Here is a 17,972-nt window from a genome sequence, read left to right as displayed (position 1 = left end):
AATGCCTGCCTGCACACAGCAAGAGTTTCTACTGCTTGTTGTTTTACTTGTGGAACCTTATCACGGCCAACAGTGTCACTGGATCCCTCCCCAGTTGACGATGTTTGGAGCATTGTGGGCAGGCCTCTGAAGCCAGAGTGGGATTTTGACGGTGTAATGTGCCAATTGGACAGAATTGTGAAGATCTTTTTCTTGAATAAATCATCCACCTTTTTTGGAATTGAAATCATTTGTTTGTCTGTACATCACAGATTTTGGTCCCATTCAGATAATTTCATTGTGGTATGTCATCTCTTTTTAGTGTAAGTGTCACTAAAGCCTTCTTTAAAGCCATGGAAAAAAAATGCTCTTCGATATAAAATAAGTCATTGTTATGTGAAAGTTCCAGGAGTACATCAGAAAATTCATCACATTGTGTGCTATAACTTGGTGGAAACTGCACCTGCATATAGTTACTCAAACTGAATATACAGGATGACACAGAAAAACGGGAACATTTCCGCAGTCCAGTAAAACTAGAAGTGTTGAAGGAAAGAAATTGCATTCATAGTAATTGAAACCTTATGCCATTTATGAAACGTTGATGGCATTTATCATTTTTTAAAAATTACGCCCTTTAGATGGTGGTGTCCTATATGAATACATTTGTGAAATCTGCTGTTGAGATTCCGAATTCTCTGTTTTAACTCTCCCAGAGTTCTTGGTCGAATCATGTAGACTTTGCTCTTGAGGTAGCCCCACAAGAAAAAAAATCACAAACGGATAAATCTGGTGATCTAGGGTGCTGGGAATGTTACCGAATAGTGAGATCACATGGTTGCTAAACAATTCTCGCGAATATGCCATTGATTGCTGTGTAGTGTGTCATGTCACTTCAACCAGTTGAAACCAGGCTTCTTGAACGTTTGGAAATTTGTTCAATGCATGTGTAATGAAAGTTCATAACATGTCCACATAACAATCATCATTGACAGTTATTGTGTTTCCCTGTTCATTTGTGAAAAAATACGGTCCGATAATCCAATGTGATAAAACACCACACCATACCGTCACTTTACTAGCGTGTAAAGAGCACTCATGAATGTCATTAGGATTTGTGTTTGCCTAGTAATGGTAGTTCTGTTTATTCACATAACCTATGAGATGCAAATGTGTCCTATCTGACATCCATAACTTGTTTGGAAATTGATCATCACTGTTTATTTTTGTTATCATTTATTGACAGAATCCTAATCATAACTGGTAATTGTTGTCCTTCAGTTGTTGCACCATCTGTAGTTTGTACAGATGAAATTTTTAATCGAGATGAAGAATTCTGTGAAGACCCTCCCAGGGCATTTTGACCACTGATGCTTGATTACGAATTGAACGCCGTGGGCTCTGTAAGACAGACTCACGTACAACATCAGTGTTCACTGGAGAATGCACACTTCTTGGTCATCCTGTTGGTTTCTTCTTGAGGGCAGATCCAGTCTCTTCAAAGTTATTAATTCAACATTTTATCGCATGTTTCAATAGAATAGCATCATGACGTCCTAAATTATAAAAACGTCGAAACTCCCTCTGCACCGCTACCAAACTATCGTTGTTTTTTTTTTAAAAAACATTTTTATGGCTAACACAGGCTGTTGTCCGTTCCACTGAACCGTGATTACTGAAATGGCAGACTGTTTACTCACTGTCAGTGAACCCACAGTGCTGCGCATGGCTGCCGCTACAAACATTCCCATTAGTCTGTGCCACCCTGTTTTTGGTGTGCAAAACCCTGTTTAGTCATCAGAGAGTGCACAAGCAGTAAGCTCCTGAATCTGAAAGGAAGAATCGTACTCATGACTGAAAGATTGCCTGTTGTGTCACAAGCAACATCAAGCTGTAAGCACAGAGCTATAGTTCTGCAGCACCATTCCTACCCATGTTCTCACCAGTCCAATTATTCAGAATAGGAAGGCTCTCTTCAGAAGTCTGCCGCCAGCAGTGGAGGGTGAACATTTGACAAGACCAGCACTTGTACTGGTGAAATGTCGGGAAAATCATTAAATAGTCTGCGGATGGTCCTGAGACAGAAGTCAATAGGCAATAAGTCAGTAAGTGGCCCCATAAACCACAACAGTGTTGGTTAATTTATGATGGTTGGGGTTCACAGTCATGTAAATTTTTTTAAAGGACATCATATTTCTTGTTGACTGTAATGATTATGTATTTCACAATTACATTTTTGGCCCTAAAGCCATTATCAAATGGTACTGCAAAAGATTTTACTACAGCACATGTCAAACTTTAAAATTCTGCCGTATGTATTCATGTCATTGTCAGAACAAAGCCCCCCCCCCCTTTTTTTTAAGAAGAGTGCAGCAGCATTTATGAGCATGAGGCTCCATAAATCATGAGGTTATGTAAATTACATGAACTAATGCCAATATTAAAATCCGTAACACAAGTCACAATAAACCAATGTTCTTACACACATGTAAGAACCATCAGTTTACTGTGACTTGTGTTAACATTCTTAACATTAGCAATTGTTCTCATTTAATGATGTACGGAGCTTCACGCCCGTTCAGTTCTACTGCATTCTTCAAGTGAAAAGGCTCGGTTCATAGAATGGCATGTACCGGGTGATCAAAAAGTCAGTATAAATTTGAAAACTTAATAAACCACGGAGTAATGTAGATAGAGAGGTAAAAATTGACACACATGCTTGGAATGACATGGGGTTTTATTAGAACCAAAAAGAAAAAAAAAGTTCACAAAATGTCCAACAGATGGCGCTGGACAGCAAAATGTCAGTGACTGCGCATGACAATCATGTATAAAAGGAGCTGTAATGAGAGAGAGAATCAGATGCACCAGCAGTCGCAGCATGTTGACGTTACCTGAAAAGGCGCTTTTAGTGAAGTTGTATTATCAGAATGGGGAATGTGCTAGTGCAGCATTACGATCCTATTGCCATAGGAATGGTATTCGAACGGGTAAAGGTCCGTTGCAAAATGCAGCTGTGGCGAGAATGATTTCGAAGTTCGAAGCCACAGGTTGTTTAGACGATAGACCCCGTAGCGGCCGACCGAGCACAAGGCGTAATGCTGCTGAGACAGTTCAGGAAGAAATGGAGACTGTAGCGGGTTCATCTACGCAGTGGAAGTCAGTGCTCGTGCAGTCGCACGTCGCACCGGCATTCCATACACTACTGTTTGGTTGGCACTGAGGCGTACCCTGCGATGCTATCCGTACAAAATCCATCATCATCATCATGAACTGTTACCTGGCGATTTAGTGAAGCGGAGGACATTTGCGGTGTGCGTTCAAAAGGATGGCGGAAGATGACGATTGGTTGAGTAACATGTTGTGGACCGACGAAGCTCATTTCACGCCCCGAGGGTCTGTCAACGCCCTCAACTGCAGAATTTGAGCTACCGAAAATCCTAGAACGTCGTGTCCGTTGCTTGACGAGAAAGTCGCGGTATGGTTTGGATTTACCAAATCTACCGTTATCGATTCTTTTTTCTTTGAGGAAATGCGTGATTCTGGTTTTCTAACTGCTACCGTGACGGGTGAGAGGTCTGCCGATATGTTTCAGAAGCGCATCATCCCCAGCCTGGCTGATAAACACCTGCTGGAACGTACGATGTTTATGCAGGATGGCGCTCCACCCCATATTGCTAGATGCGTGAAAGATCTCTTGCGCTCATCGTTTGGTGATGATCGTGTGCTCAGCCGCCACTTTCGTCATGCTTGGCCTCCCAGGTCCCCAGACCTCAGTCTGTGCGATTATTGGCTTTGGGGTTACCTGAAGTTGCAAGTGTACTGTGATCGACTGACATCTCTAGGGATGCTGAAAGACAACATCCAACGCCAATGCCTCACCATAACTCCGGACATGCTTTACAGTGCTGTTCACAGCTATTGTTGAGGAATGATGGTGGACATATTGAGCGTTTCCTGTAAAGAACATCATCTTTGCTTTGTCTTACTTTGTTATGCTAATTATTGCTATTCTGATCAGATGAAGCGCCATCTGTCGGACACTTTTGAACTTTTGTAAAAAAACTTTTTTTTTTCCTAATAAAACCCCATGTCATTCCAAGCATGTGTGTCAATTTTTACCTCTCTATCTGCATTATTCCATGATTTATTTAGTTTTCAAATTTATACTGACTTTTTGATCACCCGGTATATGTGTTGGAGGATTTTAAAGTCTGTCATGTGTTGAAGTAAAGTCTTTTGGAGTGCCATTTGATAATTGCCTTTAAAGCTAATGTTGTAACTGTGAAATAAATAATCTCTACGGTCAATGGTGAATATGATACCCTTTAAAAAACTGAACAGTCCTGTGACATGCTTAGAGATCAAAAATATCTTCTGCATTGGCTTTCCTATATCACAGTCATAATTTTCTAAGAATCTTCAGCTCCCATTTACCTTTGGGTTTTGCATTGTATCTCTTTCTATGCTCTCTGAGGGCATATGCAGATTGCTTAGTTTATTTTTTGATTATATTCCTAATGGATATGAGGTTATGGCTGTAAAAATCAATATTAAAATGTCAGCTTAACCATCTACTTACAGTTTAAAAAACATTGAATTTATGTGTATTGAATATCATCAGGATTACTCTACAAGAACCCTTACAAAGAACCAATATAAAATGAACAAAAACAATAAAAATAAAATAATGTGGCTATTTTCCTTGTAGATTTCTCTTCTTAAGGTGAATTTCCGCATCACTGTCAATTGATAACATAGATTAACTGGAATGGTATATATTGTCCTTCTGTTTTGGCAGCAACACAATAACAGGTATATGCATGCATAGCCCATGTATGTTCGTGAAGGCCACATCCTGCAGACACACACAGAAGTAATGCAAGTGCGCTCATGATGAATGCAAGCATGAAATCAGAGAAATACTGAAGGAACAAAGATAATGTACAACCATGCCATGTAGCCCTAAAATTTAAGTCCAATCATAAGCTAACAGTATACTGAAAGGTCGCTAATTAATTACATATTTTAAGAGATCTGCAAAGTTTCTGAAAAAGTTATTTGTGTGATGTACTAATTCATTTAATGTATTATGATTTCCCTCAGTACGCATACTAATCTCCGATTGTTCCAGTAGATCCAGTTACTTGTTGTTATCTTGTGTATGTAAAATTGAGAGATCCTCAACAATTCCAACCTAGGGTGGCCACTTTCATGAATATGCATGGGTTTGGCTCACTTGTGGAGCAAGATTGTAGGCATGCCTTCAAAATATCCAGGAGACTGACAGCAACAGGTATTTTGATGCACAGTAACTCTTGTCTACCAAGTAGCCAAAAACTTTATACCTTTCGCTGTTTAATAGAGCATTTAAAGTCCCAATGAATAAGTAAGACAGAATGACTGAGCTAAACGTTATAAAACAACTAGCACGAGTTAACAGTTATCACAAAAAATAGTGAATAAATTAATACACAAGAAAAGTGTACGAATGTAAATGATAATGCCATGAGTGTCACTGTGCTATACTTCGGTATTCTTTCCCAGAAAGTGTCTAATATTTTCAAACCTTTTAAAGTCAGTGTCATACTTAAGGTCAACAGTATGCTGCAGTTCGAGCTAAAGAATAATTTACAACCCAAAGTCGATAAATACTAGAGTGCTAGTGTCTACAAAATAGAGCGTAACACCTGCAGAAAAACTATATATGCCCATCTGGTAGTTCCATTAAGTTAAGGTAAAAAGAACATAGGGATGTTTTTCGTTTAACAGTTTTGAGAAGTCAGCCATAGTCATGAAATTGGCCGCCTCACGTTAAGAATTGGTGAGGATATCACAAATTTGCATGTGAGCCTACAATGTAAAGACAAGAAACTGAATCTACTAGAACAATAGGACAGCACTGTACAAAGTGTGGAAAATAACAACACATGAAATGAGCAGCTTACACGAGACACAAATAACTTTTTCAGAAACTGCAGATTGTTGTTAATATCTGTAATTATTTAGTGACTTTAAAGTGCACCATTACCTTTTTGTTCATGAAGAGATTTGAATTTTCAAGCTACCCAGCGTGGTTACCCATCATTTCTTCGGCATCTCTTTAGAATCATGTTTACATTCACAAAGAGCTTATTTGCCTACTTGTGTGTTTGCCTGGGATATGTGGCTTTCAGGAAGTTACGTGCGCTGTGCAAGCATATGGCTATTATTGTGACACTGTCAGTACCTGTGGACAACTCATCGTTCCATTTTATCAGCTGTGGGTGATGTGGATGTACAGTGTGTACATTGTAAATTGCTGATTGAGCCAGCAACGTAACATTGATTAGTTTAGTTAAATTTACATTTACATTCATACCCTGCAGATGACTGTAAAGTGCACAGCAGAAGGTAGTAAGTGTGGTACCACGCAGGATTTCTTCCTCTTCCAGTCTCCTATGGGTTACAGGAGAATGACTGCTTGAATGACTTTGTGCATACTGGGAGCAATAAGCAGGGTGTTGTAGAATATTCCAGTATTTACCACTTAAGGCTGGCTCTTGAAACTTCATGAGTTTAACGGGCCAGTTGACATGTATCTTCAAGCGTCTGTCAGTTTTCGTTTTTCAGCATTTGTGACACTCCCCTGTGGGTCAAACAATCCTGTGCCCTTTTATGCTGCACTTCTTTGTATACATAGGTATATTTGGTAAGGGTCCAGTAGACTTGAGTAATACGAGTAGTTTAAGATGGGTCTCACAAGTGTTTGATAACCAACCTCCTTTGCAGAGTGACCACATTTTACCAATCCACTGCCAGTGAACTGAAATCAGTCTTCTGTCTTCACACAACAGAGACTATGTGAACATTCCATTTCGTATCCCTAGAAATGGTTACATCCAGGTATTTATATAAGTGCCAACAGCTGTGCTATGGTGGTAACACTGTTTCCCATCAGATCAGTGGAGTTAAGCACTGTCACGCTAGCCTAGCACTTGGAAGAGTTCCCATCTGGATCTGCCAATCACTATTGGCAAGCATGGTGCACTCAGCCCTTTTGAGGCCAATTGAGAAACTAGTTGAAGGGGAGAAGTAGCGGCTGTGGTCACAAAAACTGACAATGGCCAGGAGAGTGGTATGCTGACCACATGCCCCTCCATATCAAGTTACGCCTGTCAGTTGAGTATGACACGGCGGTTGGCCGGTATTGTTGAGCCTTCCTAGGCTCATTCGGATGCAGTTTAGTTTAGGTTTTATTTATACAGGGTGTTACAGAAAGGTATGGCCAAACTTTCAGGAAACATTCCTCACACACAAAGAAAGAAAATATGCTATGTGGACATGTGTCTGGAAACGCTTACTTTCCATGTTAGAGCTCATTTTATTACTTCTCTTCAAATCACATTAATCGTGGAATGGAAACACACAGCAACAGGACGTACCAGCATGACTTCAAACACTTTGTTACAGGAAATGTTCAAAATGTCCTCCAATAGCGTGGATATGTGCATCCACCCTCCATCGCATGGAATCGCTGATGCAGCCCTGGAGAATGGCGTATTGTATCACAGCCGTCCACAATACGAGCACGAAGAGTCTCTACATTTGGTACCGGGACTGCGTAGACGAGAGCTTTCAAATGCCCCTATAAATGAAAGTCAAGAGGGTTGAGGTCAGGAGAGCGTGGAGGCCACGAAATTGGTCCGCCTCTACCAATCCGTCGGTCACCGAATCTGTTGTTGAGAAGCGTACGAACACTTCGACTGAAACGTGCAAGAGCTCCATCGTGCATGAACCACGTTGTGCCGTACTTATAAAGGCACATGTTCTAGCAGCACAGGTAGAGTATCCCGTATGAAATCGTGATAACGTGCTCCATTGAGCGTAGGTGGAAGGACATGGGGCCCAATCGAGACCTCACCAACAATGCCTGCCCAAACGTTCACAGAAAATCTGTGTTGATGACGTGATTGCACAATTGCGTGCGGATTCTCGTCAGCCCATACACGTTGATTGTTAAAATTTACAATTTGATCACGTTGGAATGAAGCCACATCCGTAAAGAGAACATTTACACTGAAATGAGGATTGACACATTGTCGGATGAACCATTCGCAGAAGTGTACCCGTGGAGGCCAATCAGCTGCTGATAGTGCCTGCACACGCTGTACACGGTACGGAAACAACTGGTTCTCCCGTAGCACTCTCCATACAGTGACGTGGTCAACGTTACCTTGTACAGCAGCAACTTCTCTGACGCTGACATTAGGGTTATCGTCAACTGCACGAAGAATTGCCTCGTCCATTGCAGGTGTCCTCGTCGTTCTAGGTCTTCCCCAGTCGCGAGTCATAGGCTGATAATGTTCTGTGCTCCCTAAGACGCCGATCAATTGCTTCGAACGTCTTCCTGTCGGGACACCTCCGTTCTGGAAATCTGTCTCGATACAAACGTACCGCGCCACGGCTATTGCCCCGTGCTAATCCGTACATCAAATTGGCATCTGCCAACTCCGCATTTGTAAACATTGCACTGACTGAAAAACCACATTCGTGATGAACACTAACCTGTCGATGCTACGTACTGATGTGCTTGATGCTAGTACTGTAGAGCAATGAGTCGCATGTCAACACAAGCACCGAAGTCAACATTAGCTTCCTTCAATTGGGCCAACTGGCGGTGAATCGAGCAAGTACAGTACGTACTGACGAAACTAAAATGAGCTCTAACATGGAAATTAAGCGTTTCCGGACACATGTCCACATAACATCTTTTCTTTATTTGTGTGTGAGGAATGTTTCCTGAAAGTTTGGCCGTACCTTTTTGTAACACCCTGTATAAGTTGACTAATTCAAGTTATGACTTGTTTATGTTGGAGTTGTAAAATACTGTTTCTTTTAGATTTTTTGAAGTGTACCATTTTATATATCCGGACACTTAAAACAAGTTTCTGATCATTATACCACTGTGAAATCTTATCAAGATCTCACTGAGCATTTTTCAGTTTTGTCTAGACAGTACTTTATTACAACTGCATTATGTGCAAAAGTTCTGAGGTTACTATGAATTTTGTCTACGAGGGTTGACTGAAAAGTAATGCCTCCACCTTCAAACTCTTCAGCAGTTGGCAGCATTGCTATGCGACAGGTACTGCCTTGTTCCGTTGCCTCTTCTCTACAGCTCCAGTTGGCGGGAGGTCTTGAACGGTTGTGTTGTTACAGTGTAAAGTATGGAACCCTGCATAGATGATCAGTCAATGCGATTTAAGCAATGTGCAGTCATTGAATTCTTGACAGCAGAAGGCGTCACCTGAAAGGAGATACAAAAGAGAATGAAAGCAGTTTATGGTGATTGTGTTGATGTGAGTACTGTGCATCATTGGGTGAGTAAGTTTGACGATGTTGATGTGGGAACATCTGTCCTGTGTGACAAACAAAGACTTGAGCATCATGTGGCAGCAACCACCGAGTTTCAAAAGCAGACTGTTAACAGATTGATTCAGGATGATGGTCATATCACTTGGAGAAAAACTGCAAGCACAATCGGCATTTCACAAGAATGTGTAGATCACATTATTGCCTTGCTTGGATATTGGAATATATGTGCAGAATGGGTACCCCGGATGCTGACTCCTGAAATGAAAGCGCACAGACTTGAAATTTATCATGAACTCGTCTCTCATTACGAGAATGAAGGTGATGCCTTTCTTCATTCAGTTGTGACAGGAGACGAAATGGGGCAATCATTATGCTTCTGATGAAGATGTTGAGAGAAATGTGAGACTGTGGTTGCGGAAACAGTGTATCAACTGCTTTCGTGGTGGCGTCAGAAAACTTGTTCATCGTTGGCAGAAATATATCTAATTGGCTGTTGATTATGTGGAGAAGTGAGTATTGGTAATTGAAGATCACATTCTAAGGATTATTTCTGCATCTGATTTGTTAAAATATTCCCATCCAAACTCATTTAACAAAGGTGGAGGCATAACTTTTCATTTTACCCTCGTACTTGATCATTAACTTACAATATGAAGAACAAGGGTCCCAGCACACTTTTCTGAAGTTACTTCTAGTTCTGTTGATGACGCTACATCCAAAATAACATGCCTCCCTACCAATAAATCGTCAGTTCACTCACGTATTTTATTTGATATGCCACATAATCATACGTTTGTTAAAGAATGTGTGTGCTTGTGACCCACATCATATACCACCTGATAAGACGGTAGCCTTAAACATCAGAGGCTGGAATCAGCTTATCTCGTCTCAAAACAAGGAGTATCAGAATACCGATATGGTGAGATCTTTCCTCTTCCTCACACCTCCTGGAGCCTTTCCCCTAGAGTACTGCGTGTGGCCTCTGCCTGCTGTCGCTGCACGGAGCTCTGTTTTGCAGATTGCCGGAGACGGCATGTTGTCGCAGCTGGTGTGGAAGGTGCGGACGGTATGACAGCCGTCAGCGGGGCTCGTCCTTTCGCGCCATCGCGACTGTCGACGCCTGTGACCGGCTCCCGAGCAGTGAGCGTCGCCGGCTTATCGACACCCTCTGCCGTAGCTCGCGCTGTCAGTCGTGTTCGCCTGCCGAGGCACTGCTCGACACCGGAGCACAATTCCTCGTTCTTGCTCAGGGGCCACTGTTGCCACGATATAGCACGATGCACCGACTGCAAGATGTAACATTCCTTGTAATATATGGCTCTCGAAGCAACGTATAGGTTGTCAGACGTCTCTCTCTGGAGGAAACAGTTGAAACATCTTCAGTAATTCTGCAGTCTGGGTTACGGGTTAGGCAGTCATCTATTTGCGACCAGAGAGTGTACGTCTTGTACAGATTCAGAAAGAACCTAAAACCGTAAACGGTGCACAGAATGTGTACAGATTGCACATTCTTCAGGCTTGGAAGTACAAAAGAGAGAGTAAAGGGTAACAGTATTTGTTTGAACCAACAATTGCACAAGTCTTCATGTTTTCCTGGTATAACACTAAATCGTGAAGTTTTGGTATTGCTGCTGTCACCAGTACCTCCCTTTTTCTAAAGTATTTCATCTGCAGAACATCCAGCCATCTTCCAAGTGAACTCTAGGACAGCTTTTTGACTCACTCTGAAATGGTTGGATGTCTTCAGCTGGAATACCAGGAGGAGAGAAGTATTGATGACAGCAGCCTGTAGTAGGGAAATTAACAACTTATCGATGATAATAACCACCTTGAGCTTCATGAATGTGGATCAAATTACTTGAAGAAATACAGGAGCCAGCCATCTTTTACACAGCTTTGTTTATGCCTGTTTATGTATTAGGTTTTCACTGCTCTATAGGTGTAATGAAATTATAAATGTATGTGAATGTAGGCTCTCCCGGTGCATACTGCTGATGAAATCGTCTCGGGCTTCCATCCGGTTAGCTGCATCGAAAATCCGCGATGTTTTGGTGAGTATCATTATCATCATCTTCACCAGAAGATGATGAGAATGACACTCATCGAAACATCACGGATTTTCGACACAGCTACCCGGATGGAAGCCCAGGAAGATTTCATCAATATAAATGTATTAAACAACGGAAGATGGGAGAAAACCCAGAATGAATTTCAGCGTAGCATAAATAAAATTGTATAAAACGTGGGCAGTTTCTGTATTTCTTCTAGTAATATGGAAACTTCATTGATCAATAATTACATATTTGATGGAGTGCGTCATTGCCATAGTGAGTGAGTTACTTCGTCTCATTTTTGAACTTTGAATCTCTCACATGGCCTGCTGAATGTAATATCTTCCTCTTGCCTTTAATAACTATGTAACTATTTTACCAAACTCTTGTTCTCCATAGGAATTTGGAACTCACAAGGAACAATGAAAACTTTTGTCCTACATGTTGTGCCATAATGTCATGTGTCTTTTATACTTTATCACTCACGTTCACAGTGCCATTAACTACCTAGTTGTATCTTCACCGCGTAGCACCACTCACTTCAGACCTTTGTCTAAAATTAATTTGATGAAAAATCTCAAGAACATTGAAGGATGAAATGGTAGAACAAAACTCTCTGCTAGTGCAGAAGCTCTATCAATTTAAATATGTTCGGACAAGTTGATAGCACGAAACGTAGATCTGGTCAGTCTTTAGTCCCTGACAAATGAGTATCTGAGCTTTGCCATCAGTTTGTGTCTTTTGCATGTGCTGCTCTTTTTCACAAAGCTAGTTTCATTTTAATCTTTTGTACGCAGATGGAAAATAGATTTGCCTTCTTTTAGAATTGCACATATCATGGCAAAATATTCGATCCTTTATATTTCCACAACAAGCTCATAATAATCACCTCATCTTCCACTATTATGGCCATCACTAGAACAATGACACCATGTAATTTTGATGTCCCTGTTACAGTATGTGTGCTTTCTGTGTCATCGCAGACTCTTCTGCTGCTTTGGTTTACAGATTTTACTTTTGAGAGGCAGTCTGTCAGTATTCCAGTTCATCTTGTTGTCTCAGATGTTTTAGATTGTATACTGTAATATTGACAGGTAATTTTGGGACTTCAGACTAAGACTGTATGAGAACTACTAGAGGCGCAGTTGACGGACACATTTATTACCGAGCAAAATGAACTTTTGACCTGACCAAAGTGGCAGCATTGCCATGTTTACACTTGAAACTCAGGAGGGGGAGCCAGTAATAGTATACACTTAGGTATCGTTAGAAGTGGAGTGTCACCACATGCTGAATGTCTGTATGTCAATGCCCTGTGAAGTGGAACAAATAATTGTGTCTCTTTTTTTGTAAAAAAAATTGGACACAGTGTCTATTTTTTCACAATGTCATCTCATTTGTACATGACGGCTTGTTTATTCTGACAGGTTTTAATACCAGATCCCATAGGCAGACCAGTTCTTCTCAGAATTTCCCTGCAAAACTCGAACAAAACGCAGCAAAAGAACCTGTGTGAATTTTTTGAAAACCTTACGTAACTTTGTGTGGTTCAAAAATATGGAAGATTGTATTGCCTGATTACACTTTATTTCAGATTTTCAGTGTAACGTATCGCATTTGCACTTTGCTGCTTCTTTACAGGGGTAGATACACGAATTCCACTCCGATCGACAGTCGTGTCCCTCGTGTCATAATTTGTACATTGTCAGCTCACTCGGCTGCAACATTTAGCTCACACTTTCCGTCCCATTTTCTTTCACTCTTTTGTCCTTCTCACTGCCAATAAATTTCATTATATTAACAACAAGCAGTCCTGGCTGCCCGTGAAGGTATTTTCTGGTGGTAACTTCCCATGTCTGCACTGCAAAGTAACAACAAACATTACTTGTTGTTGTTGTTGTTGTTGTGGTCTTCAGTCCAAAGTCTAGTCTATCCTGTGTCAGTCTCTCCATCTCTTCATGACCACTGCAGCCTACATCCATTTGAACCTCCTTACTGTATTCCAGCCTTGGTCTCCCCCTCTCTATGTCATTTCTACTCCCCCTATGTCACTGCAGTGTCACATTAACTATTCTGTGATGTCTCAGGTTAAGTCCTGTCAAATGATTGCTTTCTTTAGTGAAGTTGTGCCACAAAGATCTGCACTCCTTCTTCATTAAGACAGTAACAAATATCTGACAACATTTACATTCCACGTGTGACTGGAAAACATTCATTCCCTACAAAAAAAAAAAAAAAAAATCCATAATAAGTTCAGTATCATTGTCTGACGACTGTACAAGATACGATGTCCATCTTATTCCACAGTCAGTTTTGGCATTTGCAACTTACTTGAAATAGTTTTTCGTTTCCTGTGGTTCTGTTTTAGGTGGGTTATCCAGTAAGTAATGACCATTCATTTTTAATAAATTCATAAAAATATTTTAATATCAAGAAAATCGTGTCACTTACAAAGCTGAAGTTTACTTATTTCTCTGTGTAATCACCTTCATTACTTCTGCATTTCTCATAAATGTCCATTAAATTGAGTATCCCATTATCATATCCAATTGTTGCGAGTCCACTGGTCCGTTGAGGCTGCATATTACTTGAATAATATGTTCTGTTCGCCACTTACTAATCATTTGCAAGTGATCTTGCATATATGGTCATATAATCACAAAGTGAAAAACAAAGAGGAGACATCGAGATGTGTTCCAAATAAGTAGTTCAATTGAATGTAAATCACACTATAGAATGTAATACCAGGTAACTATGCTCACTCCTATTGCCAAACAAGGTGTACGAAACAAATATATTATCTAGTATATGAGACTGAGCCTGAAACTTCTTTCTTTTGTCACATAATTTGACTGTGAAGTACATTACAACCTTTACTGTTTTGTTCGTAGTGTTGGTCTCTTGATCTATTCTGTGGTCTCCCCAGTGATTCTATGTCTATGTGTTTTTGGGAACATATGTGTTAGTTCTGCATCAGTGATTTATGTATTTACTCTGTAACTGCCTTATCCATTCTTTTATACTCTATTTGTAACTGTATGTTCACTTCTGCAGGTTTCTTCATTTCAATTGTACTACCTGTTGTGTTTTGAAATTTGTTTCTGCTTTTGACGTGTGACAACACGAAGTCTCTGGACAGTAGATGGCTGTACTGTGGTACGCCCCGAGTCAGAGTTGCTTGTCTCGGAGCAGTACTAGCTGGGTTAGATATGTAAAATCCATAATTCCGTAACTCACAAATGCATTGAAATGGTGGTCGGTGTAACTGCGGAGTTGATGGTCAGCAGAGAGATGCAACAGGCCCTTCGAGCTGGTACAGTGTGCTTCAATGACCAGACATATCTCTGATCACACAGTTGTCTGCTGCTTCATTCATGAAGTAAGTATGCATCCTGTGCACTTTACATAGTATTGTTGCCTATCATCTGCATAGGCCATATGTACTTGCAGCAAATCTGTGGAGAATAATTCGCAATCACTTTTAAAGTTTTCACTGATAACGACCTTTAAAACTGAGTACTTGAAAAGCGTCGGGACACTCAGTGGCAATTGTAATGTAATTGGCTATTATAATTTAAGTGGCTGTTGCAATGTACGTCTTGTCACACGCTCAGCAACAGATCCAACTCATTCTGCCTAGGTTCATGTATCTGCCTATGACAATAATTTTTTGATGATCGCCTTGCTGTATCTCACTGTCTGCTAGCAATGGAATGTGTTACTGGCTCAAAACTGTTACTGTGTTTGAGGTTTGAAACGTTTCAAAAATACACCTCTAATGTGTGTGGGTTTTTTTTTCTAGTGCTGCAAAATGGCTAATGGAAAACATTCCAGATTAACTAAAGTTTGAGACACGTAACAAAATCTGCAGTGGCATTTCTGTTGTACGGGAAGTAACTTGAGCAAGAAGTTTTTCGTGAACCTGCTTACATTCAAACAGTGTTATGATTTTCTTATGTGAAATCTGGGCAGGCATAGTGTGATAACCACAGATCACTGGTTGTGAAGACTTGTGTACTCTGATGTGTCTGTAATAACTGTCTGTGCAATTTAAGTTTTTGTACATACTCGTTGCCTCTGTGTCATTTGGAACAATGTCTGTCTGTTTACACATTCCTAAGTATTTTCCATTGTTTTTCACTGCCTTTTGTGTAAATATGTAAACTAAAGAAGTCTGTTTTTATTACCACGTGTTCTGTGCCGAGGAGTATGTTAATTTATTTATTTACTGCTGTGGTTGTTGAATTTTCAGGCTGTGTGAGAAGAGTGTGCAGGGCGCGTGACGCTTCCCTCGCTATACCAGTATTGCTTCGTTTGTACGAGATATTTTTATTATTTTCGTAACAAGAAAGATGTTGGATGTTGTTGTTGAACTTTGCACATTTTTGTCATGAAATGTTTTATAGCACATGGAAGAAAGAACTTTTTGTAATAAATGTTTGTTCCCTCAAAACTGTGTGTAGGAATTGCTTTCACTTCCTCTTCACTACATATTACATCTTATGCAATCTGCAGTGTTGTCTCTGCTGCGTAAAAAATAAACAAACTGTCTTGTGTGCAAAAAATAATGATCCTTATTAATGATGCAGCTATCGGGTGGTGCAAAATACGCAAGTTTTTAACACAGTTCTTCTTGCCCATTGTGCACTCATAAGTTTTGAATGCCATATGACTGACTTGCAACTTCCTATAAGTGCCACATTGACATTTATAGCATATTGATTGAACTAGGATGATGTAAAGATATGACTGAAAGCATTTAAAATGCTACCATGAAATTGCTAAAATATAAACTGAATAGAATGTAAATGGGAAATATATCAAACAGCAGAATTTGAATAAAGTAATACAATTCTGGTACTCAATTTTGTCAAAGCAGTACATTTTTTAACTAAATCATGTACATGAAATGAGGCCATTTGAACCTACTGAGAAAATCAATATCTTTGTATTTTGTTACATTATTGAAATGTCTTGTTCACTTGCCAATTTATTAAAACTGATAACCAGTTTTGGTTTTGCTGCCGTCATAAGATCTAATAATTACAGCAGCAACACACAGGCACATAGTCAGTGATGTACATACTACATATGTGCTTACATGCCCTGCTGTGATTTTTAGATCTGATGATGGCAGCAACGTCAAAACCTTCTATCAATTTTAATAAATTAACATGTGACCAAGACACTGATTTCTATAATCTAATCTGTATATGTTAAATAATTCATAATAGTCACATCTGTTATCAGAAAATAACTGCCTGAATTTGGTTATTTGGACCTAGTGTTTTGACTGAGACGGCTCAATTCTTCCAAAAAGCTGGATTTAAAAATAGTCAAAATATTGAGTGGTGCTCTCTTATCAAGCTGATGGAAATTACTCCCAACAAAATGTATTACCTTTGTCAACAAAAGGTGGCTCTAACTTCCAATAAATGTTAGTAACATTAGGCGTACCTTCCAAAAGGAAAATAAAACTTAAACTGTATCACATGACACCTGACTCAGTAAATATATGCAGACTATTGGGTATGCAGACAAAGAGAATTTCAAGGAAATTTATGTTGTTTTCAAAAGCATATGTTATGCTACATCTGAACCAGCTTGAAAATTTAAGAGGTATGAGAATATCAGAGCTTACAGTTGAAAGCAATCTATGAATGCAGTTGATAGATATAACTGTTAAATTGCAATGAATTCAAAAGATTTAAATCGGAACAGATTATGCACACACAGGCATAACGGAACCCAACTGTATCTTAGCGGAGCCGTGTGGAAAATGAGCAAGATTTGTATGTAAGAAATTGATTTTTCATGAGGATAACATTCCAGTGAACATGGTACATTCAAAACAGTGAAGCTGCATTTGTTGTGATGGAAATATGTTCTTCACATGCTTTGTTATCAACATTTACCGCTAAGACCTGAATTCAAGATATGATTTAGTGTGTGATAAAACAGTGATATCAGTTCCAAAGCAGAGTATATGTTATTATCATGTGGCTGGACAGAACGTATCTTCAGGAAGAGAATTTCCTTGTCCTGTTGATAGAAACACTGCTCTTCATCTATGTCCATCCTTGCAACACCTGGTCCCCAAAGAATCCTATGAATGTGTTTCAAGTAATGTACATTGCTCTGCAGTAATTAACTTTTGAATTCTTGATTTTTATTTATAATCTAATGTAAGCCAGCGGTCACTCCCCCCCCCCCCCCCCCCACTCCCCCCAACTCAAGAGCCCATAGCAACATTGTGGAGCAGCATCATGGGCCGCATATATACCAACCACATATTATTAATTGGTTAACCTAATAAATTAATATGTACATCCTAGCTTTAGTAAGGGCCACCGGCCCCCAAATACTGATTGTTAAAATTCGGTTCCACTTGGTGTACTTCGTATCGAATGTTCTCTGTTTAACTGTGACGCTGTAATTGTCTTACAAAGTATTATGTCGTCTGCATGAGGGTATGATTCATTCAATAATAATAGTAACTATATTGTACTCTTATTAAAATGCATTATGCAATATGAGACCCATCACAAATGTTTGCTAAAAGTTTCTGATGTCAATTTTTGTTCC

At 39.8% G+C, this 17,972-nt stretch overlaps 1 protein-coding gene across 2 annotated transcripts in view; it reads left to right on the top strand.

Annotated features, from left to right (window-relative positions):
* LOC126108115 (solute carrier family 35 member E2A-like) overlaps nucleotides 1-15,828 on the top strand; it is a 144,732-nt gene extending 128,904 nt beyond the window's left edge. The window contains exon 8 of one of the 2 annotated variants that reach the window (XM_049913346.1): nucleotides 15,640-15,828. In XM_049913346.1, the coding sequence (XP_049769303.1) occupies nucleotides 15,640-15,648 (9 nt within the window). In that variant the 3' untranslated portion in view covers nucleotides 15,649-15,828. Of the gene's footprint in view, nucleotides 1-10,354; nucleotides 11,178-15,639 lie in introns of those variants that run through there. The other variant, XM_049913345.1, reaches the window with a different exon arrangement.
* The last annotated feature ends 2,144 nt before the right edge of the window (nucleotides 15,829-17,972 follow it).

This window comes from Schistocerca cancellata, chromosome 11 (genome assembly GCF_023864275.1).
Source record: "Schistocerca cancellata isolate TAMUIC-IGC-003103 chromosome 11, iqSchCanc2.1, whole genome shotgun sequence".
NCBI classification, from domain to species: domain Eukaryota; kingdom Metazoa; phylum Arthropoda; class Insecta; order Orthoptera; family Acrididae; genus Schistocerca; species Schistocerca cancellata.
This window is presented reverse-complemented; position numbering and strand designations above follow the sequence as displayed.